The sequence below is a fragment of the Salmo salar genome, chromosome 07 (assembly GCF_965601325.2).
Source record: "Salmo salar chromosome 07, fSalSal1, whole genome shotgun sequence".
NCBI lineage: Eukaryota > Metazoa > Chordata > Actinopteri > Salmoniformes > Salmonidae > Salmo > Salmo salar.
In genome coordinates this window covers 48,701,381-48,726,589 of record NC_138297.1, presented here as the reverse complement: position 1 = coordinate 48,726,589, position 25,209 = coordinate 48,701,381, and the positions used below count along the sequence as shown (strand labels likewise).

Genomic DNA, 25,209 nt, shown 5'->3' with positions numbered 1-25,209 from the left:
GACGACTCGATGCTGCTTTCCTCTGCCAAAGGTACTTCAACAAAGTACTGAATAAAGGGTCTGAATACTTATGCAAATGTAATATTTAAGTTTTTTATTTTTAATACATTTGCAAACATTTCTAAAAACCTGTTTTTGCTTTGTTATTATGGGATATTGTGTGTAGATTGATGAGGAAAAAGTCAAGGGGTCTGAATACTTGAATGCACTGTATATTTGCATGATTTAGCTTATTAGTTATTCATAATTAACGTTTGGTTCCTGCAAGTGTCTGGCAACGTCTCCTATCTTAACTTATAGAACATATTCTGGGTGTTCTGCCAAAAGGTCTGAGGAGGGGGTCATGACTGTCTCCCCAAGATATCTCTACCATGCACCTAAGTGAAAACCAATGAAAGTGTATGAAACAAGATGCGCAATTCAGGACCATCTGTTCAGAAAACAAAATGTTCCTTCACTCTAGCGATCTACTTTGATCTAACAAATTGTGGAAGACATTGATGATCCTGGATGGGCCTCTCTGTACTGTTCGTGTCAGGCTTGAAAGGTGGGAAAGGCACAGCCGGAATTGCATGATGCCATCTCTGAAACCACTGAAGCCCCATTCAAAGAATCCTACCAAGGAAAGTGTGGGAAAGCAAGGGGAGTTCTCTAAAGTAGAGGGAGACAGGGATTGAGGTTGAATTCTCAGAGAGAACACACAGATTTTAGTAGAGGGCAGAGTCGAGTGCAGCAGCTGAGGGTGTGAGTGTGTACTGGGGTTAGAGAGCGCGAGTGAGAGAGAGGCTGCTGACTGGGAGATAACACCCTGAGCAAACACAGCAGGGGGGACTTTCCACTCCTCAGAGAGAGAACAGCCTGAACAGGCACTGTACACTGGGGCTGCTCACAAGCATAGGGCAACACGTCTATTTACATGGCCACAGAAACATTTATGCGATTTAGGACCAGCAGTTTAGTCGAAAGATTCCACTGTCCTCTCTGTTAGTGGGAGTGCAGAGATACATGTTCAGACAAACAGGGTATTTTTTTACTTAATAGCTGGCATGGAGGGGGGATAACTGCATCACATGTAAATAAAATAAATCCTACTTTATTTAAGATGAATTGAAACAAACTTTTCATGTGACAGAGAGATATTACCAGATATCGTTATTAAGGACCTTTAAAATAGTAATTTTTCACACTGCCTTCTCTTCACGACTGACAGTTATGACATTAAAAATCATATTGGGTGATTGAAAGGGGTGATGATCAGAGGGGCAGAGTTTTCACCACATATTATTACTCGGGCAGAAGTATGGATAGAGTTCCTCAGCTCTCCTTACAGTCCCCACACACAGATCACTGATCTCGGCGCAGTCCTTGGTGGGTGGAGCTGTGCAGAGGGATGGAAACCTCTGGAGGAGGTGGTCCTCAGTGTGTAAGAGTTGCTCCAGCTCAGTGCTTCTCCTCTTTAGCTCAGTGATTTCCTGCTCCAGCTCTTTCATGAGCCCTTCAGCCTGTCTCTCTGCACCCCCTCAATCACCTCAATGAGCTCAGTTTGGCTTCTCTCAATGGAGCGCACCAGAGGAGTGAAGACCTGTACACTGAAATCGCTCTCTCGCTGAGCTCTACTGAGTATTTGACCACATTAACCTTCTGCAGTCTTTCCTGGATCATCTACTGAACCTCTGCCTCAGTCTTCCCCAACTGAGCCTTCCCCTCTCCAAACTCTTCCTCTAGAGGGACAGTGTCATGAGTCATGTGGTCTGCTTTCAAGCACATGACACAAAACACACGTCTGGTCAATTCTACAGAATAGCTCCAGGAGTCTGTCGTGCTTCTTACAGATCCTGTCTTCCAGGTTCTCCACAGGGTTGATCAGAGGTCTGACACCAGACGGGACTTCAGGGCCTTGAGCTTCTTCCCAGTGCAGAAGTCACAAGACACTTCTCCTGGATTGGCAGGGGACTCATCTTTACCTCTGACCCTCATCTTCTAAAAATTCATCTACATTCTCTCTGAACATTGTTTTGACACAAAGCTCAGGTTCTCTATAGAACTTATCCTTACATAATTGACACTGGTACAGGCCATTGGTATCCCAGCATCCTCTGATACAGGCCTTGCAGAAGTTGTGTCCACATGGAAGAGAGACTGGCTCAGTGAACACATCCAGAGAGACAGGGAAAAATATAAACGAATCCTCTAAAGGTTGACCATTTCAGTTATAAAAAGGCTTTAACCAAATACACGTGTTCAAAATAAGAAAAACAGGAGAAGCCATGTTCACTTGATCTTGTAAAACATTGAGTGTATCTGTTGGTGTTGATGTTGTTCTTACTGCCCTTAGAGAACCACAGGAATAAAAGACACTGCGTAGTTGTAGAGCGATTTCTGAAGAACTGGAAAGTAAAGTTTTGTGTCTGATATAGAAGTATCTCCACTTTACTTTTACTTCAGCATAGTGACGTCAATAGCCCCCTCTTTGCCCGTCTGTCTGCGTATGGCTGCTCTCAAAAGGAACATGCAGGTAACTGCCAAAATAAAAGGAAACACTTGAGTAAATGAGGGATACAAAAGTATATTGAAAGCAGGTGCATCCACACAGGTGTGGAATTAACAACACATCTGCATAGGGTCATGTATAAAAATGCTGGTCAGGCCCAGTTGCACATTATTTTGTCTACCATGGCTAGAAGAGATCGCAGTGACTTTGAAAGAGGGGTGATTGTTGGGGCACGTTTGGCAGGAGCGTCACTGACGAAGACTGCTCAACTTGCTGATGTTTCACGATATGCCAAGGCCTTCTCAGTCATCAGATCTCAACCCAATTCAACACTTACGGGAGATTCTGGAGTGGCGCCTAAAGGCAGTGTTTTCCACCACCACCAAATTATGGAATTTCTTGTGGAAGAATGGTTTCGCATCCCTCTAATAGAGTTCCAGAAGCTTGTAGAATCCCTGCCAAAGTGCACTGAAGCTGTTCTGGCGGATCAACGCCCTATTAAGACACTATGTTGGCGTTTCCTTTATTTTGCCAGTTACCTGAAAGTAATCTTTATACAGAGTTAAACTGTCATTTGCCATTTTCTTTGCTCTAATCTACTGGAAAATTGATATTACATAGCCTCCTGTTCATACATCTCAGTGCTAGTAAGGTTAAACCTATCAGCAGTGGTCATAGTACACCTTTCATTGGTATAGTTGCAACACCCTCTTTTGGGAAGCATGCCTGTGCACTCTTTCAAGTCCCCTCCAAGGACTACCAGGGCACAACTCAGACTATTGCACGACGGCACCATCCCATCTCTGACATCAGAGTTACAGGGTGAAGTAGTAAAGACATGGAAGACAACGCAAGAGATGTTTCATCCTGTCTTAGCACTAGCACAATAGGACACCAGACCATAGACTACAAGGGCTAAGTAAATAAAATAAAAAAACTTAAAGCCTCTATAAACATTTTATTTAGGAATGATTTAATCAAACTGTTCTTATTTAATTGGCATTAAATTAATACTCGTTTTATTTTCCTAATAGGAATGAATGTGTCATTTCATTTAGCTCCCTGAAATGTATGACAATCGGAGTCTGAGGTTAAAGGGGGCTGAATATGGAACCCACTACCCTGGCGTTGCAAGCACCATGCTCTACCAGCTGAGCCACATGGGCCCATTTAGCCTCGGTTTCAATTCTCCTCATTAGGAATGACGACTGAACGAGATGTGTTTTAGAGGCATGCTTTGGGTGTCTCGTGTATATATATGTGTGTGTGTGTGTGTGTGCGTTCAAACGTGGGAAGTGTTTTTACTTTCACAATGTCGAAACAGTACAAAGCTATGTTTCAAAAACTCACTGTTTTAGATAGACTGTTTCAAGCTAACAAGGTCTTGTGTCTGGAAGTAGCCTAGACTGGCAAGCAAGCCAGCCAACTTCTTTCGCAGATTATAGTGCCTTGAGAAAGTATTCAAACCCCTTGACTTATTCCACATTTTGTTGTGTTACAGCCTGAATTCAAAATTGATTAAATATTTCTCTGACCCATCTACACACAATACCCCATAACGACAAAGTGAAAACATGTTTTTAGAAAATGTAGCTAATTTATTGAAAATGAAATACAGAAATCTCATTTTTTAAAGTTTCACAACCCTTAATAAATACTTTGTAGAAGCACCTTTGGCTGCGATTACAGCTGTGAGTCTTTCAGGGTAAGTCTCTAAGAGCTTTGCCAACTGGAATGTACAGTATTTGCCCATTATTCTTTGTAAAATTCTTCAAGCTCTGTCAAGTTGATTGTTGATCATTGCTAGACAGCCATTTTCAAGTCTTGCCATAGATTTGAGCCTATTTAAGTCAAAACTGTAACTAAGCCACTCAGGAACATTCAATGTCATCTTGGTAAGCAACCCGTGAATTTGGCCTTGTGTTTGAGGTTATTGTTCTGATGAACGGTGAATGTCTCCCAGTGTCTGTTGGAAAGGTTTCCCTCTTGGTTTTTGCATGCGCTTATATTCTGTTGTTTATTTTTAACCTAAAACACTGCATAGTTATTGCCGATGACAAGCATACCCATAACGATGCAGCCACCACTATGCTTGAAAATATGAAGAGTAGTACTCAGTGATGTGTTGTGTTGTGTTGGCCCCAAACATAACGTTTTGTATTCAGTACAAAAAGCAAATTCTTTTGCCACATTTTCTGCAGTTTTACTTTAGTGCATTATTGTAAACAGGATGCATGTTTTGGAATATTTTTATTCTGTACAGGCTTCCTTTTCACTCTGTCATTTAGGTCAGTATTTTTGAGTAACTACAATGTTGATCGATCCTCAGTTCTCTCATATCACAACCATAAAACTCTATAACTGTTTTAAAACCACCATTGGTCCCATGGTGAAATCCCTGAGCAGTTTCCTTCCTCTTCGGCAACTGAGTTAGACAGCATGCCTGTATCTTTGTAATGATCAGTAGCTGTGAGTGGGTAAAAATCACTGGGGAAGCCAAGACAGAAAAAAAGCCATATTAAAACTTGTGTTGTGATAATTTCGTTGTTTTCTCTATAACCTGTTAGTTCATATGCCTTGCCGAGACAATAAGAACACACAGTCGCAGCATAAATTCAACCACACCTTTTTTCATCAAAACCAGAGAGCAATCTCTGTCCAGTGAAGTACAAAATGCATATTGCATGTAACAAACAGTTAGTTACATGACCTACAGAATGCTCAAGCAAGTTAATGTTTCCAACATTTTCAGACCACTAAACAACTATTAATTTAGAACCACTGAGAGTTACCGCAAGTTGCAAAGAAAACAGGAGATGCCTCCACTATTCCAGCACCATTTCAACATAATCACCTATGCTTAGTCTAATACAGTGACAACTAAAATATACCAAAAACGATTTAGTCCAACGAAGCTGGATGTGGTTGTCCACGGTGTGGCTATATATGATGAGGATGTTCATGGTTCTGATTTCTGTATGTACGTATGCATGTACAGTTGAAGTCGGAAGTTTACATACACTTAGGTTGGAGTCATTAAAACTCGTTTGTCAACCACTCCACAAATTAGTTGTTAACAAACTATAGTTTTGGCAAGTTGGTTAGGACATCTACTTTGTGCATGACAAGTGATTTTTGCAACAATTGTTCACAGACAGATTATTTTACTTATAATTCACTGTATCAAAATTCCAGTGGGTCAGAAGTTTACATACACTAAGTTGACTGTGCCTTTAAACAGCTTGGAAAATTCCAGAAAATGTTGTCATGGCTTTAGAAGCTTCTGATAGGCTAATTGACATCATTTCAGTCAATTGGAGGTGTACCTGTGGATGTATTTGACGTCCTACCTTCAAACTCAGTGCCTCTTTGCTTGACATCATGAGAAAATCAAAAGAAAATCAGCCAAGACCTCAGCAAAAAAGAATTGTAGACCTCCACAAGACTGGTTCATCCTTGGGAGCAATTTCCAAACGCCTGAAGGTACCACGTTCATCTGTATAAACAATAGTACGCAAGTATAAACACCATGGGACCACGCAGCCGTCATACCGCTCAAGAAGGAGACACGTTCTGTCTAATAGAGATGAACGTACTTTGATGCGAAAAATCAATCCCAGAACAACAGTAAAGGATCTTGTGAAGATGCTGGAGGAAACAGGTACAAAAGTATCTATATCCACATAACCTGAAAGGCCGCTCAGCAAGGAAGAAGCCACTGCTCCAAAACCTCCATAAAAAGCCAGACTACGGTTTGCAACTGGACATGGGGACAAAGATTGTACTTTTTGGAGAAATGTCCTCTGGTCTGATGAAATAAAAATAGAACTGTTTGGCCATAATGACCATCATTATATCTGGAGGAAAAAGGGGGATGCTTGCAAGCCGAAGAACACCATCCCGACAGTGAAGCACGGTGGTGGCAGCATCATATTGTGGGGGTGCTTTGCTGCAGGAGGGACTGGTGCACTTCACAAAATAGAAATGTGGATATATTGAAGCAACATCTCAAGACATCAGTCAGGAAGTTATAAAGCTTGGTTGCAAATTGGTCTTCCAAATGGACAATGACCCCAAGCATACTTCCAAAGTTGTGGCAAAATGGCATAAGGACAACAAAGTCAGTGTATTGGAGTGGTCATCACAAATCCCTGACCTCAATCTCATAGAAAATTTGTGGGCAGAACTGGAAAAGCGTATGCGAGCAACGAGGCCTACAAACCTGACTCAGTTACACCAGCTCTGTCAGGAGGAATGGGCCAAAATTCACCCAATTTATTGTGGGAAGCTTGTGGAAGGCTACCATAAACATTTGACCCAAGTTAAACAATTTAAAGGCAATGTTACCAAATACTAATTGAGTGTATGTAAACTTCTGACCCACTGGGAATGTGATGAAAGAAATAAAAGCTGAAATAAATAATTATACTATTATTCTGACATTTCACATTCTTAAAATAAAGAGGTGATCCTAACTGACCTAAGACAGGGAATTTTTACTAGGATTAAATATCAGGAATTGTGAAAAACTGAGTTTAAATGTATTTGGCTAAGGTGTATGTAAACTTCCGACTTCAACTCTATGTATGCTCGTGCAAGTAGAAAAAACATGTTGACTCACCCAACTTGTAGAGAAACCCATATTCTTCTCTTTCATGTTGATGGAAAGGTAACTATAACTCTGTCATACAGTACACACTTTCATTTTTTGTTGTCTTAGGCTACCTGGCTAAAATGCTTGCTTGCTAGCCTAACTTCCTTTCATGGTCAACGTTAACTAGTTAACATTAGCCTTCTACATCTAGCTACATACATGTAGGCAGTCATTGTAAATAAGAACTGACTTGCCTAGTTAAGTAAAGAAAAATACAGAAAAAATAAACACATTCATCTTCCATCCTCGTCGGCCAGGGGCACAATGTATGAATTTATGGTTGGATTAGAATCGTTTTTATAATTATTGGCCAGTACGGAGAATAAAACTAAAAGGACAAGTCCAAATCCCTATCCCCATCCATAGCCAATTTAGAAAAGGGGCAATTTTAGCTAGCTAGCCACTGGAGGACAACAAGACAACTAGCTGCACAATGAGTTTCGGTCAATGACCTATGCCCTCGATGTGATTGGAGTGAAGCCAAATCCAAACTGCCTTCCCCTTTTTTTGGTGCTACAGGACCATTCACAGTTGAGCTCACTCAGTTTAGCTCAACTCTGATTGGCTATTATTGTTATTTATATCATCAAGGGAGGCCAAATTCTCACTGGCTTCCCTTGCATTCAATGCAGCAACAATGTCATACTCTTTTGGACCTGACAGTATCAGATAGATGACCTACACATACAGAGACAGAGGGGCACTGTTTTGCTCACTCAGATGCTTTCTCTGGCGAGATACATTCAGCCTCTTGCAAACTGAAGAAAAATTATGCAACACAGAGAGATTAAAAAATGTACCAATATAAAATTATTGGGGGAAGCCTGACTTCCCTTGGTTTCCATGAACACACGCCACTGGTAGAGAAAGGAATTCAGCATCTGATTATTTTTTTCCCCCTTCCTGTATGGTCCTTCTTTGCGAAGCATTGAAAAACGCCCCAGGTCTTTGTGGTTGAATCTGCACTTGAAATTCACTGCTCGATTGAGGGACCATACAGATAATTGTATGTGTGGGGTACAGAGACGGGGTAGTCACACAGAAAATCATGTTAACCACTATTATTGAACACGGAATGAGTCCATGCAACTTATTATACGATTTGTTATGCACATTTTTACTCCTGAATTTATTTAGACTTGCCATAACAAAAGGGTTGAATTCCAATTTGACATTATGGGGTAGTGTGTGTGGGCCAGTGACAACATCTCCATTTTAAATTCAGGCTTTAACACAACAAAATGTGGAAAAAGTCATGGGGGAAAAGTCAATACTTTCTGAAGGAACTGTATATAAAAATGGTTGTTATTAGGCCTACAAGCACATTGACATTATTTGCAGTTGTCACTATGACAATGAACACACCCTGAAAGCACCGAATGGGCTTGTGTTACCACCGTATTAATATGCAGCACGCAGTAGGATGCATCGATCAGTCGATTGACAGGTGTAGGACTGTAGAACGATAAACTTTCATCTAGTGTGGATGGTCACCAACGTTTTAAACGGTGCCTTTGGAAAGTATTCAGACCCCTTGACTTTTTCCACATTTTGATACGTTACAGCTCTATTGGAAAATTGATTAAATAAAACATTTTCCTCAGCAATCTACACACAAAACCCCATAATGACAAAGAAAAAACAGGTTTAGAAATTTTAGCAAATCTATTACAAATAAAAAAACAGAAATACCTTATTGACAAAAGTATTCAGACCCTTTGCTATGAGACTCGAAATTGAGCTCAGGTGCATCCTTTTTCCATTGATCATCCTTGAGATGTTTCTACAACTTGATTGGAGTCCACCTATGGTAAACTCAATTGATTGGACATATTTAGACAGGTGTGTGCCTTTCCAAACTAAGGTCCCACAGTTGACAGTGCATGTCAAAAACAAAGCCATGAGGTTGAGGGAATTGTCCGTAGATCTCCGAGACAGGATTGTGTCAGGGCACAGATCTGAGTAAGGGTACCAAAAAATGTCTGCTGAATTGAAGGTCCACAAGAACACAGTACTCTCCATCATTCTTCAGTGGAAGAAGTTTGGAACCACCAAGACTCTTCCTAGAGATGGCCTCCCGGCCAAACTGAGCAATCAGTAGAGTCACTCTGACAGAGCTCTAGAGTTCCTCTATGGAGATGGGAGAACCTTCCAGAAGACAACCATCTCTGCAGCACTCCACCAAGCAGGCCTTTATGGTAGATTGGCCAGACGGAAGCCACTCTTCAGTAAAAGGCACATGACAGCCTGCTTGGAGTTTGCCAAAAGACACCTAAAGACTCTCAGACCATGAGAAACAAGATTCTCTGGTCTGACGAAACCAAGATTGAACTCTTTGGCCTGAATGCCAAGCGTCACGTCAGGAAGAAACCTGTCACCATCCCTACGGTGAAGCATGGTGGTGGCAGCATCATGCTGTGGGGATGTTTTTCAGTGGCAGGGACTGGGAGACTAGTTAGGATCGAGGGAAAGATGAACGTAGCAAAGTAGAGAGATCCTTGATGAAAACCTGCTCCAGAGTGCTCAGGACCTCAGACTGGGGCCAAGGTTCACCTTCCAACAGGACAACGACCCTAAGCACACAGCCAAGACAACACAAGAGTGGCTTCGGGACAAGTCTCTGAATGTCAGTGAGTGGCCCAGCCAGAGCTCAGACTTGAACCCGATCAAACATCTCTGGAGAGAACTGAAAATAGCTGTGCAGTGACGCTCCCCATCCAACCTGACAGAGCTTGGGAGGATCTGCAGAGAAGACTAGGAGAAACTCCCCAAATACAGGTGTGCCAAGCTTGGAGCGTCATACCCAAGAAGACTCGAGGCTGTAATCGCTGCCAAAGGTGCTTCAACGAAGTACTGAGTAAAGGGTCTGAATACTTTTGTAAATGTGATATTTCAGTTTATGGGGTATTGTGTGTAGATTGATGAGGGGAATAAATGATTTAATCCATTTAGGATTAAGGCTGTAATGTAACAAAATGTGGAAAAATTAAAAAAGGGGTTTGAATACCTTCCGAATGCACTGTAGGTGTAGCCTACATTTATCATTATTGGCTTAGTTGATGGCCCTCAACTTTGACACAACTAACGTTATCATAAAAGAACTAGTAGGCCTAGCTAATTTTTGCGAACTTGAATGAAATAAATATGACATTACACTTATACTCATTTAGGCTTACTTGACTTTTATGCTCTAAATAGACTCCTTAAAAAAATTTACTCTGGCAAGAGTCACCCACAGAGGTTGCCACTGCTGCGCTGCAGTAGGGAAGTAAAGCAGAAGTCAAATGTATCACTTCCGTTGTTTGGCTGTGCCCATAGCAATGTTTGAAAATGAGGTGGATAGTTGCAACACCCTCCTTTGGGAAGCATGCCTATGCACCTTCTTTCAAGTTCTCTCCGAGGACTACCACGGCAAACCTCTCCCTTTTGAAACAAAGGCACTATCCCATCGCTGACACTAGTTACTGGATGAAGTAGTAAAGACATGGAAAGCAATGCGAGGACTTACCACTAGCCCAATGGGAGACCACAACCCCAGACTAAGGATCAAGTTCCCATGATTCAAGCTACTTTAAAGGAGAAGGATATAATTCCTATAAATAGCATTGAGAGAAAGAATTCCTCATTGTCCCATGTGAAAGAGAGAGTGGCTATGGCATTACATGTAAAATAAATGCCCTAGAAACCCTTTTCTATAAGCATTTTATTAAGGAATTATTTATTACACTTTTTTAGGAGTGGGGATACATGTACTGCTTTGATTTTTCATAATAACAATGAGAGAGAGAGAGAGAGAGAGACGAGATATCATTAAGGAGTATAAGGACATAAAACAACCATTTGTGACATTCATATGACACTGCAGTCTCCTCCAAAGAATGCCCATCAACTATACTTTAAGGTTAAACTCTGTCTGTGTCATTGACAGGAGCGATGATCAGAGGGGTAGAGTTTTCACCATCATCATTAAGACAGGGGCAGAAAAATGGATAGAGTTTATCAGTGAAGGAGTAGATAAGAGACCTGGCCTCCACATTATAAAAGGAGACCTGACCCTCCTCATAATCAACAAACACCCCCACCTTCTGGGGCTTTTCTCTCAGGGAGAGGGGGACACTGGGTTTAGCAAGAGCCTCATATTCTCCATTCCTCAGGCACAGAGTCCAGTACCCATTCTCAGCACTCAGTGTGATATCCCCCTTCCTGTTGATGGACTCTGGCCACTCCTAAATCCCACTTAGTATTTCCTTTAACCTGTTAGGGCTAGGGGGCAGTATTGACACGGCCGGATAAAAAAACGTACCCGATTTAATCTGGTTACTACTCCTGCCCAGTAACTAGAATATGCATATAATTATTGGCTTTGGATAGAACACACCCTAAAGTTTCTAAAACTGTTTGAATGGTGTCTGTGAGTATAACAGAACTCATATGGCAGGCAAAAACCTGAGAAGATTCCTTACAGGAAGTGCCCTCTCTGACAAGTTCTTGTTCTTCTTGGCTCTGTTTATTGAAAACTGAGGATCTTTGCTGTAACGTGACACTTCCTACGGCTCCCATAGGCTCCCAGAACCCGGGAAAAAGCTGAATGATATCGAGGCAGCCCCTGGCTGAAAAACATTAGCGCGTTTGGATAGTGGCCGGTCAGAGTACTATGAGACTCAGGCTCGTGCACGAGGGGATCCCATGCTTTTATTTTCTCTCTCTTTGAACGTAAACACGCTTTCCCGGTCGGAATATTATCGCTTTTTTACGAGAAAAATGGCATAAAAATTGATTTGAAACAGCGGTTGACATGCTTCGAAGTACGGTAATGGAATATTTAGAATTTTTTTGTCACGAAATGCGTCGTGCGCGTGACCCTAATTTACACTTCGGATAGTGTCTTGAACGCACGAACAAAACACCGCTATTTGGATATAACTATGGATTATTTTGAACCAAACCAACATTTGTTATTGAAGTAGAAGTCCTGGGAGTGCATTCTGACGAAGAACAGCAAAGGTAATAACATTTTTCTTATAGTAAATCTGATTTTGGTGAGTGCTAAACTTGGTGGGTGTCTAAATAGCTAGCCCTGTGATGCCGGGCTATCTACTCAGAATATTGCAAAATGTGCTTTCACCGAAAAGCTATTTTAAAATCGGACATAGCGAGTGCATAGAGGAGTTCTGTATCTATAATTCTTAAAATAATTGTTATGCTTTTTGTGAACGTTTATCGTGAGTAATTTAGTAAATTCACCGGAAGTTTGCGGGGGGGGTATGCTAGTTCTGAACGTCACATGATAATGTAAAAAGCTGGTTTTTGATATAAATATGGACTTGATTGAACAAAACATGCATGTATTGTATAACATAATGTCCTAGGTGTGTCATCTGATGAAGATCATCAAAGGTTAGTGCTGCATTTAGCTGTGGTTTGGGTTTATGTGACATTATATGCTAGCTTGAAAAATGGGTGTCTGATTATTTCTGGCTGGGTACTCTGCTGACATAATCTAATGTTTTGCTTTCGTTGTAAAGCCTTTTTGAAATCGGACAGTGTGGTTAGATTAACGAGAGTCTTTAAAATGGTGTAAAATAGTCATATGTTTGAGAAATTGAAGTAATAGCATTTCTAAGGTATTTGAATAACGCGCCACAGAATTCCACTGGCTGTTACGTAGGTGGGACGAAATCATCCCACTGGCCATAGAGAAGTTAACCATCACCTCATAGTAAAATCTCCTTGAGGACAAGCCCTCCTTTCCCAATACATAGACAACAAGATTGAACCTCTCTGGGTTGTCAGAGAGATCCTGTTTTGTATCTCCATGTTTCACTTGTTTTCCATCCTCAGACATGATGAGGTAAGGATGTGCTGTATCAGGATCCAGAGTCGCATCCACTGCATACTGCTGTATCCTCTTCAGTTTGACTTCAGGCAGCTTCTCCATCTGTTTATTCAGTGTCTCCTCCAGCTGAGATACAGCTCTCATCACAGTCCCCACACACAGATCACTGTGAACACTGATCTCAGTCCAGTCCTTGGTGTCTGGAGGGGTGAACAGGGATGGGATGCTCTGGAGGAGGTGGAGGTGGTCCTCAGTGTGTGAGAGCTGCTCCAGCTCAGTGCTTCTCCTCTTTAGCTCAGTGATTTCCTGCTCCAGCTCTTTAATGAGCCCTTCAGCCTGCCTCTATGCTGCTTCCTGCTTCTCCTCAATCACCTCAATGAGCTCAGTCTGGCTTCTCTCAATGGAGCACACCAGAGCAGTGAAGACCTGTACACTGTCTGATCTCTCTCTCTGTGCATGTTTCTAACTGAGATCTACTGAGTGTTTGATCTCCTGAACCTTCTGCAGTCTCTCCTGGATCATCTGCTGCACTTCTGCCTCAGTCTTCCCCAGTTTAGCCTTCCTCTCTCCAAACTCTTCCTCTAGCGGGACAGTGTCATGAGTCTTGTGGTCTATCTCAGTGCAGAATTGACACACACAAGTCTGGTCACTCCTACAGAACAGCTCTAGAGGTCTGCCGTGCTTCTTACACATCCTGTCTTCCAGGTTCTCCACAGGGTTGATCAGCTTGTGTCTCTTCAAGGCTGGGACTCTCTGATGAGGCTCCAGGTGAGTCTCACAGTAAGAGGTCTGACACCCCAGACAGGAATTCAGGGCCTTGAGCTTCTTCCCAGTGCAGAAGTCACAGGACACTTCTCCAGGCTTGGCAGGCGACTCATCTTTACCTCCGACTCTCATCTTCTTAAAATTCTCTACAACCTCGCTGAACGTTGTGTTGACACAAAGCTCAGGTTTTCTGTAGAAAATCTCCTTACATAATGGACATTGGCACAGGTCATTGGTATCCCAGTATCCACTGATACAGGCCTTGCAGAAGTTGTGTCCACATGGAATGGTGACCGGCTCAGTGAACACATCCAGACAGAAAGGAGACTGCTGGAGGTGGCCATATCTAGACAGACACCAAAGGTGAAACCATAAAGCATTTCCTGGACTCAGTTGGCTCTCTATATTAAAAATAACCAACTCAATAAAGGATTCAGAGTTGTCAAGCAAGCCAGACATGATTCTAACCAATCTTTTGTATTTAAATATTTGAAAAGGTACCAACCCGTTTTACTACTTAACTGTGAAAAAGACCATGTTTAACAAGTGATCATGCTACGGTATGAAGTTTGTTATGACTTGTCCAGGTAAACTTTTTTTATAACTCACCTGTGTTGATGTTGACCTAGATTAATAAGACGCTCACAGAGATCGAATGCAGCGTAGTTGCGTAGCAAGACTTCGGACAAGGAGTAGGCTTTCTGTGCCTGATACAAGTCTCTTCACTTTACTTTCACATCAGCAAAGGGTGGTTTGCATATTGCTTCACTTAAAAAAGGTACAGAGCTAACATATTCACATGCCGCTGAACACTAAAACAGTGGTTCCCAACCTGTTTTGGTTACTGTACCACCAACCGAATTTTGCTCTGCCCAGAGTACCTCTGAAGTACCACATGAGCATTTTACCAGTTGGCCTATGGTGTCATGAATATTCTCAACTACCCCCTGTGGATAGGCCAAGTACCCCCAGGGGTCCTAGAACCCCTGGTTGGGAACCACTGCTCTAAAACAACTACGGCTCTTCTAGATTATCTCTTCTCAATCTGTTAATACTGCAATAATGTTATAGGCTGTAACACATTCGGCCGTCATTGGGAGTCCCATAGGGTGGCGCACAACTGGCCCAGCATCGTCGGGGTTTGGCCGGGGTAGGCCGTCAAGGGCGGCAGGTAGCCTAGTGGTTAGAGTGTTGGACTAGTAACCGAAAGGTTGCAAGATCGAATCCGCGAGCTGACAAGGTAAAAATCAGTCATTCTGCCCCTGAACAAGGCAGTTAACCCACTGATCCTAGGCCATCATTGAAAATAAGAATTTGTTCTTAACTGACTTGCCTAGTTAAATAAAAGGTAAAAAAATAAATAATTGTAAATAAGAATGTTAACTTGCCTAGTTAAAAAATATATATAATAATAATAAGAATAAGAATAATACATACATACATATCCCCTCCTGCTCATAGTATCTTAGTGTTTAAAGGCTCACTAGTGAAATTGAAGAGAAATGGCAACTAACATATGTCTTCCTTCCTATAAAGACCAGTTGTAGTGAGTAAGCTTTGATAGTCCGGGGTCAATGTTAAGTTCCATGGAATCAAGACTTCCAGGATGGCAGTTAGGCCTTGCTGTGTACAACAAACCACTTTAAAGAAGATAGAGGCGGAGAGCAAATGCACACCTAGAAAATACCACACATTCCAGACAGTCGTAGCATGCCATGGCACACCTATAGTAAAAGCACCAATTCACATTACGAGCCTTTGCTTCCATAAATCGATCCTAATGCCATCAAAGCGGTAAAACACACAAGTCAGACTTCTTCAGGGATAAAACCACAGAGCTCTAGGAATGCTTAGGATACACACATTTCTACATTTACAATTTAGTCATTTAGCAAACGCTCTTATCCAGAGCGATCTACAGGAGCAATTAGGGTTAAGTACCTTGCTCAAGAGCACGTTGACAGATTTTTCACCTAGTCGGGCTTGGGGATTCAAACCAGCGACCTTTCTAGTCACTGGCCCAACGTTCTTAACCGCTAGGCTTCCTGTCGCACCCGATTTTCCTTCAAATGTCACTTAGGAAGGAGCACTCATCTCAAGTTGACATTCCTTATGCGTGTGGTTCATTTATGTTGAAGCGTTATGAAAGCCGAGTGAAAGAGGGTCTCAGAACGCAGCTCGCTTGTGATAGCGTCACAATAATAGCGGTGTCTCGCAAAATAACAGCTTTAAATAGAAAGTAATGTCAGCCAGTGAAATTTCAAGCTCAGATGAAGGTCACAGTTGGAAAAGGAACTTGCAGACTATGGATAGTTCGCAAAGGAACTACCCCTACCACCCCATCGCACACATACACGCACACCACTGACCTGTAAGAGGGCGGCAGCCAGGTAGACGGTCATGAAGATAGGCGTCAGGGTGGTGTGGCCGCTTTTCATCAGGTGGATGGTGTACAAGAAGATCAGGTGACCCGGGAGCACCAATAGGAGCAGCACCTGGGCCGAACGGTGATTGGCTCCTGAGAGAGAGGAGACGAGAGGAGTTGGAACTGTGCAACTGAGTCTAACAATAGAACAGATGCTAAGACGGTTCCTAACCTGTGTATCTGTCAGCCTAAACACTGACTGGAGATAATTATGGGGTAGTGACTTAACATAGTACCTTCTGCAGCACCTACTGTACAATTTGTGTCTTAAAATCACAGCGAGAGGGACGAGAAATCTCTCTATGCTAAGCAATCTGTCCTTTAGGATGCCCTGGTTAAAACAGATCGCATTTCCACAGTTTAAGTGAGTATTGGTTAGGTGCTTTACCTGTGCCACAGAAGGTGCGGCAGGGGTAGTAGCAGCCTTTGGCTTCCTCTGGTACCTCCCCAGGAGCACTGTGGAAATGCAGGTGAGTGGAGATACGACTAGACTGGATGGCTACCAGGTTCCCCCCAATACCTGGAGAACAGACAGAACAGGCTGGCTTAGGGCTGGCGCTGACTGGAGGCAGCCGAGTATAGAACAGAAGCGAGGGTTAGAGAGAAATGCGAGGACCCAGATTTGTATCCTTCCCTAAACAGTTGATGCCTTCCAGTCAGATCTGAGGTAACCCAACCTCTCCCTCCAAAAGAGCAGGGATGTACTGTAGTCTCTGTCATATTACTTTCATATATCAAGTCCTTCCAGATCCATTAGGACAGAGGGAAGGGTGTGAGTTTTGGTTTGGAATGCAGCCTTCTCAACCAGAAGGAGCATGAGACAGCAGTGATGCATAGCCACAGTCAGACATAATTAATACATATTACGGTGTGGGAAAACTGCATTACGGAGAGAGAGAGAGAGAGAGAGAGGAGGGGAAAACGAGAGAGGTGGGGATAGACAAAGACAGGGAAAGTAAGGGGAAAGAGAAAAGGAGAAAGGGGGGAGAAAGAGGAAGAAAAAAAAAGACTGACAGCGTGCCCCATCTAATACTGCTCAGCTTCCTCATATAGATTGTAATTTGTATCAAGCAGAGGAACATTGTTCATGAGAACAGCCGGACAAGGCAATTTAGATCCACACACGCACGCACGCACGCACGCACGCACGCACGCACGCACGCACACAGGTGACTCAGAGTAGTCTAGCCACGCAGCACGGCTCATGTAGAAACACTCACAGCTTCCAGGTGGGCAGACCAGACAACCACTCCAACCCAAAATAGTGTATGAGAGACAACACTGACAGAAAGTAGAGGAGAGAGGATGTGGTCAGTGAGACAGAAAGGGACTAAACGCATTTGGGCATTCCAAAGAGTACCCAAAGAGGCACAGTACCAAAAGGGTTGTGTTTTGGAGAAGGGTATATTTTGTGGTAGCTGGGCTCATCTCCCTTCCTGTGCTTGTTATCCTGATCAGGCAGGCCTAAATGAGAACAGACACCTTTGCTGCCCGGAGATTATGGCCACTTAATCCAATCTTTGCTGCCTCTCCACTGACATTTAACTACTCCATGGTGCGGCTAAATAGAATTCCCTCCCCCCCATTATTCCTTTCCCCCTTCCTTTCCTCCCTCACACTCCTCCCTGCCTAATCACCCCACCCCCCCCCACCCCTTCTCATTCCACAACATCCCTCACTTTCATTGCACTGCTCATCCATCTCCAGTCCACCACTCAATCCCTCTTCTCCTTCAGAGGTCTGGGGAGTATGGTGGTTCCACCTCAGCAGGGGGGCTAGCTGCTGTAATATGGGTCACTGGGTCTGACAGAGGGAGATGGGGGTGGGGTGAGGGTAGACCACAGGGGGGGGGTCCCGTCTCCCACCCCATCGGAGTAGCTCTGGGACAACAAACTGTCTGCATGCCTCTCTTCGTCTCATCTCCCTATTTTAATTTCTCCCATTCCAGTCTCCTTTCTCTCTCCCATCCTTCCATTCTCCCAATTCCTCTCCTTTACCAGCTTCACTCATCTCCTCTTATATTCCGTCTAGTTTTGAAGAGAGGAACTGTTCATGTTCAGAGTGAAAGGCTCAGTCTAATCATCTCCTCCCTATACGATAGTAACCACCTCTATGTGGTGTAAATCACAGATAGTTACAGGGTTGGTGAGGAAACCTCCCTTTTCCAGCCCCAGAGTCATTTGTCTGTGTGGTCCACACACACACACACTTCCTGACTTGTAGACATCTCAGCAGTAACATAGATTAGAGGCACACAGTCTCCTTCCATCGAGTTAAATGTCTCTCATTAACAATGTTTAATTAAAAGCTGATCTCTGGTTGTCAAAATGCCAGCAACAGCCTTGGCAACGGTCCCCCGGAAAGGATGGGAGGAGGTTGACAGTAGCAGTGATACAGAGACAGACGTTTGTGTTTAGTCCATTACTCATTATTTTTCTAACTACGAAGTTTGAATGTAAATTTATTCAAATTGGTGCACATTGTCAGTCACATTGTAAACCCACACAGTGTGTCAGTCACATTGTAAACCCATACAGTGTGTCAGTCACATTGTAAACCCACACAGTGTGTCAGTCACATTGGAGACCAGTACGGAAGAAAATGTATGAAATGTATGCATTCACTACTCTAAGTCGCTCTGGATAAGAGCGTCTGCTAAATGACTAAAATGTAAATCCACACAGAGTGTCTAATCAGTCAGTGATATTGCGTCTCACCGTTAATGACAGGGGTGTACACCACGATGCCAGCCAGGTTCGGGTCAGACACTGTTTTGTCCAAGATGAGTCCTCCGATACTGCAGAGCACAGAATATTCACACACTAAAAATGTGGTATTATTCTCATCATGTGAATGTACAATAGTCTGTTGCTATTTCTCTATGACAGTGAGTGAGTGCATCCACACACACCTGCTGATGACCATGGCAGTGATGACAGGCTCCCAGCCGGAGTAGAGCAGGGTGCGGCTGGCCGGGTGTTTGGAGGAGATCACCATCCACACTGGAGTCAGAGACAGGAAGAAGGCACACACCAGGGACGACACATACGGGTGAGAGTCTACACACAGAGAGAAACAGAGAGCGAGAGAACGACAAATCAAATTGTATTTATCACATGTGCTGAATACAACTGGTTCAGACTTTACAGTGAAAAGCTTGCTTAAGAACATTTCCCAATGACGCAGAATGTTAAACTAACACAAAAGGAATAAAATACCTGGGACAAGATCAAAATTGGGGAGTAAAAGGGGGTACATTTAAAAAAAATAATAATAATACAAGCATATATACAGGGAATAGCAGTACCAAATCAATGTGCAGAGGTAGATATGTACATTAAAGGAGACAGAGAGAGAGAGAGAAAGAGAGAGAGAGAGAGAAAAAGGGAGAATTCAAAACAGATGTAATCCCCAAAGAGTGAACCTTCTGGTGAGAGTTACAACAACAAAACAACAAACACCAGTTATCAGCTTCAGCTGCATGAGGATTGACAGAGCAGGGGGGAAGATACTGTCCCTCCTCTCCCCAGGAAAGACAGCGTGACACAGAGCAGGGAGCAAGAAAACACCAGAGATTCATAACAAACCAAAGTGCTGTATTTGTGACTCAGTACAGTAGCTACAGAACAGGACATATCTAACTCATCACTCACTATCAAGACCCTATCCTTGTAGGGATCTAGTTTATACAGAAATTTGCATGCGCACACACACTTCCTCTTTGGCCAAACTCTAATGATTATTACAGAACTAAATCAGAGTCATGTTGGAGAATAGAGAAGGGGAAACACCTGCTTAGTGCCTAGTAGTGAGATATGTAACTCCATCATCCCCCTCTCCTTACCAGATGTTCGTCTCACCATGATCCCATTCCACACACTTAATGGCCCTCATCATCAACCCCCTGAAGACATAGATATAAAACCCAGAGAAGGGAGTTCTATGTAGTCACAGTGGGTAGAATAGTCCCAGTCATGATGACACAGGTATACCCACCAGTCCCTGGGTTTAGGATTGACTCTGGGTGTCACTGTGGTTCACCATTCCCGTGCCACGTTTCAGCTTTAGGTCTTAAAATAAATGTTTGCAGTAGTCAACCGTGGCACGTGGCCTTGGGTATATATACAGTCTCCTGGATATCTCTGTAAACCATCAGGCTAAAATGACTAACTTTAGCTGTGAGTAAACTGCCAATTAGTCCAATTAGGCAGAACACCGCGGACGGGACGGACACGGCTGGCCCTTACAACAGAGACACTGTCCTCTGTGGTAACATCCCAAATGGCACCCTATTCTCTATGTAGTGCACTACTTTTGATCAGGGCCCATAGGAAATAGAGTGCCGTTTGGAACACAGCCTGTCCTACACCACCAGGCAAGGCCAGACAGATTTACTGAGCTGGTATGAAAATATGAACAACTCTTCTATTAAATTATCTCAGAGGTTTTACTGTAGCCTTTCATAGATTTTGAGTCTCTGGTCTGGTGATGAATGCTTGTTTCATAGGGCTCTGACACGTAAAGGTTAGTAAAATACACTTTCCAAAGGAAATGCTTGCTGGTCCACTCTGTGTTGAGTAATGTAACACGAGGAAGCGTATGTGAGGCTGGGCATGGCACATATTAAATATGGACTATGGAGTGTGAGAAGGAGAGGGAGAAAAGAGAGAGAGAAAGATATGGTCTGTTCTGATGAATTACCAGTAAAGACAAAAAATAACAGCGTAAGAGTGCCATCTAGTGGTTGAAAGATGCAGTCTGATTCCAAATGGACCATTTCTTTACACTGTTGGCCAGATTTACTGAGCATTTTCACCTTTTTTCAAGAGGAAATGAAACACAAACAGAGGAAGGATGAAGTGAAGGATTGTGAACTCAATATAAAAGGGTAAAAAAAAATTGACTGGTTTTGTGTCTTATTTCCATCTGGAAGTATCCAGTCCAAACCCTCCTCCTCTCACCCAGGCAGTTGTAGAGTCCCTGGCTGATCCAGGCCAGGATGGCCAGGGTGATGAGATCACCGAAGCTGGCGGCAATGGGCGTAGCCACGTTGTCGGGGTTGATGCCCGTCTTCTTGGAGCCCACAATCACCCCCACCATGATGAAGCCTGGGGTTCAGACAGTACAGAGGTCAGGGCGACATGCCTGCACATACCTCAACCTTCCATGTGTGTGTTTGCTACTAATATATAGCATGAGACCCATCAGCAGTAGGTGATAATATGTGGGGCTTTGACTGACTGTCTGACTGTGCCTATTCCATATCAGAGTACATATGTGTGTCCTTATCTATCTGTGTGTGTGTGTGTGTGTGTGTGTGTCTGTACCCTGCAGCATAGAGGCTATGAAGGCAGTGGCGACGCTGGCAGAGCAGAGCAGCACGGCATGACTCATCTGGAACTTTCCCTCTGGGATCCAACCCAGAACCACTGCCGCCACTGCTGCCAGGAAGCCTACTACTGTAGCCTGTACCTACAAAGGGAGGGGGGGGGCAGAGAGAGAGAGGATGACAAAGGGAGAAGGAATATAAGGAATGAGAGAAAGGGAGAGGTGTGGGGGCAGTGTTTACAGGAATAACATAAACCTGTTTTTCTAACAATGTTTTCCTATTATATGATACACTATCAACATTGAAGACACTTCCTCAAGGGGCCATTAAACACTGAGCTTGAACACTATCAGTCACTCAGTCAATAATTACCAGAAGTACTAACCAGAAGTACACATACTACGCAGATAGGGAGATAAGGGCACAAATCCAACACTGCTCGCCAATGTTCCCTCTAAAATGAACACGGGCGCGCAGCTCCCCCGGCACGAATATTAGCTTACAGAGAGAAGCATGAGATTACTCTAGAAAGTTGAGTGAAATTCAGTGTTCACCAAGGCATTCCTAGTTGATCGCCAAAGATTTCTGTAAAAAAACAACAACGATAAAGCCTTGTGTTCCTAATTTTATAAATGTTTCGTCTCGGGGCTGTTTGGCAGTAGGTGCACCTGATTCAGCTGCCTTGCGCGCCGGGTAGGTGAACTGTTGCCATTTTGAACCAATTCATCTGTCTGGCGGGCGCAGAGAGCAAATCAAGTGCACTATATGCCTACTGCTGGCCAATCGGATTGCTCAGATTACCGCGTCTGCAGTAACGTAGCAGGCATAAAAGAAAGCTACAGCAAAATTGATATTGTGATATTTCAAAACCATGACTAGAGAGACTCAACTAATACAGCAAAGAGCTGCTGTTTTTATGAGTGAGTTCATGTCTAAGTTCTTACTCAGCACTGTCAACACTTTGTATTCAACACTTTTATAAGCCATAAAATGCACGTTCTTCCTATTGCTACTCAGCGCTACAACAATCGTTGTAGCAGTAATGAATGAGTTGGAAAGTGTATGTATAGGTTTGCATTGTTATTATTAGCGGCTTGGGTCTTTTTTAATATCCAGGAATATTTCACTTTCTCTGTTCATAGGAGTAACAACATGAATGTGTGCATGTGGCAGAAATAATGCGGTGCGACTCGAGTTTTGCTATGAGCTGGAAGACGTTCCCCTTTTTGGTCAGGATCAGTGGAGGAAAGGGAAAGCGGAGGGATGTTTGGCCCGAACAAGAATGCATTAGCAGGGCAATTCAAGTAAAGCCAATATGCAGTGATAATGTATTGGGCCTATAGCTTACTGCACAAAGCTCATTGCTACAATACTGTTTTTAATTGGTTCATGTTGCATAGGCTTACTTAAAAATCTGAGCGGTAGATCTCGGCTTGCATTTTGACTTTTTTTGTCTTAAAAGGGCAGTGTTGCATTTTGAGACAGGCTTCAATAAGCTAAGTAGCCAATTGGCAGAGGGTAGCATCATTTGTCTGATTCTCTGTAATAAATGGTATGGGAATAATAATACATTTTTATTTTTTTGATGCAAGAAACCACTTTACAACAACATTTTCAGTCACCTCCCTTTCAGACAGACAAGTGGATAAACAGTTTAATGTCAAGCCCTGCATGTTTTTTCAAAAGTATCATGGAATGTAGGCCTACATTGAACACCACACATTGCCTGCTACTGTAGGCTGAATGATAGAACAGCTATTTCCATTATAAATTGTTATGGGATGCATTTTCTCCATTGTTGTCTATGGTAAGCCACTCTAAAGCGCGTACAGCCTCAGGTGTTTACAGTAAACACGCGCTGGAAGTTGCACAACAATGTTCAAGTTCACGCTGAAATTTGCTCGGTGACAAAAAAACTAATTCAGGGAACATTGCTGCTCGCTATGAAGCTGACAGTGTGTGTGTGTTTACCTGTTTTAGCGCCAGGTTTCCTATGATCAGATTCCACTTCTCTATGGGAGAGTCCATCTTCCCCACATTCACCTGCACAGTGAGACCACAACCAGCAACTCATTCAATATTCACTTTAATCTCCTACTCAAATAGCCTGCCCCAAAAAACAGATTAATAAATACTTTGAACAGTTTGCAGGAACCGCTAATCAGATTACAAACTAATATGATTAAACTAAACTAAACACAATGTTCAATTGAGTGCATTGTTTCAGATGGGAAGGTTTGTGACTGTTCTTGTTTTCTTAGCAAAAGTATGCAGAGCTTAGCAGTTTTGAGTTTAGTGAACAGGGAGTGAGCTGAGGGAACAAGTGAAACACAACACTGAGTTTCTCTGTGTGAGGCCGAACAGAATGATGTGAATGTGTATCTGTGAGAAAAGAGGCAGGGGAGGAACGGGCCAAACTGAACAAAGAGACAATTCTGTCCCATCACCTCATCAACTTCTCCGACCCCACATCATTTCAATAGGGGGAGAAAGGGAGGGAGGAAAAAAAAAAGTGAGGAAGCAAGATGGGAGAACCAGAGTGTAATGGTGTGTGAGAGAGTGTAGAGATGAGAGAGAGAAATAGAAAGAGGGAGAAAGTGAGATGTGTTAGAGATTAAATATGGTGAAGTGAGGTTGTTTTCTTTGCAATTATATGACAAGTTTTACACTAGGCATAGAGTGAACCAAAGGCCAGAATCTAAAAAACTATTGCTGGACAGAACAGTCTACCAATCTACTATTGCCTTCATGACAATAGTTATTTTCTATAAATCCCTCTAAACCCTCTCCCCTCCCTCTCTCTCAGTCTTTTGCCCTCTTCCTTCAAATCTCTCTCGCTCTGAGCTTGTTTGCGCTCTAAGATCGAGGTGGAGTGTCAAATTTGCCATCAAACTGCCTGTTCACTGTTGTCTGCAGCCCATCCCTTTAATGGAAACACCACCTCCCTTCTTTCTGCAGGGAAAGGAGGTAGGGTCTGGGAAACCATGACATGGGGAACTAGACAGATCAATACCTAAGCAGATTTCTCTCATAAATCACTTTTCACAATCCCTTAGACTTAGATCCTGGGGTGAGAGGCTACTCTACAGCAGTGGACATGACTCCACAGACTAATAGCTTAACTTATAACCATATCTTAACATGGTAAAGAAGCATGGAAGTTTCAAAGGGGCACAAGGGAAAATAGATTATATAAGATAGTAAAGATTAGCATTTACCTTAGCCTACTAAGGAAGTTGTGTCTATGTAAGGTACACCCTGTTCCCTACCATCTCATTTCACCTGATATATGGCCTACCAGACATGGCCTATGGAGGATCACAACAAAAGCCTATAAAGACAAGCCCAGGCATGACAACAGCAAGCATGATACATCACTTTAGTCTGCAGGGCCTCAGGTAAAACTAGACATTACCACTATGTATAACCAACGTCATCCACATAACCATAACTACATGTTACACATCTACTATGTCTGATGGCCTTTAATCCTCAAACTAATGACGTCATAACTCCTAAACCAGGAAGCCATCTTGATATACATCTCAAACAGGTTTTGTAAGAGAAGCGGAGGCTCTCAAACAGCTGTGGTGCAGTAGAGCAAGCGGAAGAGCATGTGTGAGTGTGTTGCATCCAGAATGTGCAAATACTTATTCATGGTGTCTGTGTGCAGAAGTGTGTTTGACAGTATTTAAAAGACAGCATGTGT

At 43.0% G+C, this 25,209-nt stretch overlaps 1 protein-coding gene and 1 pseudogene across 2 annotated transcripts in view; both read right to left on the bottom strand.

Annotated features, from left to right (window-relative positions):
• The window catches only part of LOC106609341 (solute carrier family 41 member 2), a 33,373-nt gene that overhangs the window by 5,753 nt on the left and 2,411 nt on the right, over positions 1–25,209 (bottom strand). For both annotated transcript variants that reach the window (XM_082977710.1, XM_014208073.3), the window contains exons 4-10: positions 23,472–23,543; positions 21,499–21,643; positions 21,133–21,279; positions 19,083–19,230; positions 18,889–18,968; positions 16,560–16,691; positions 16,116–16,264 (exon numbers count right to left, since the gene is read on the bottom strand). In XM_082977710.1, the coding sequence (XP_082833836.1) occupies positions 16,116–16,264; positions 16,560–16,691; positions 18,889–18,968; positions 19,083–19,230; positions 21,133–21,279; positions 21,499–21,643; positions 23,472–23,543 (873 nt within the window). The remainder of the gene's footprint in view (positions 1–16,115; positions 16,265–16,559; positions 16,692–18,888; positions 18,969–19,082; positions 19,231–21,132; positions 21,280–21,498; positions 21,644–23,471; positions 23,544–25,209) is intronic.
• On the bottom strand, positions 9,502–16,101 carry LOC145880037 (E3 ubiquitin-protein ligase TRIM39-like; annotated as a pseudogene).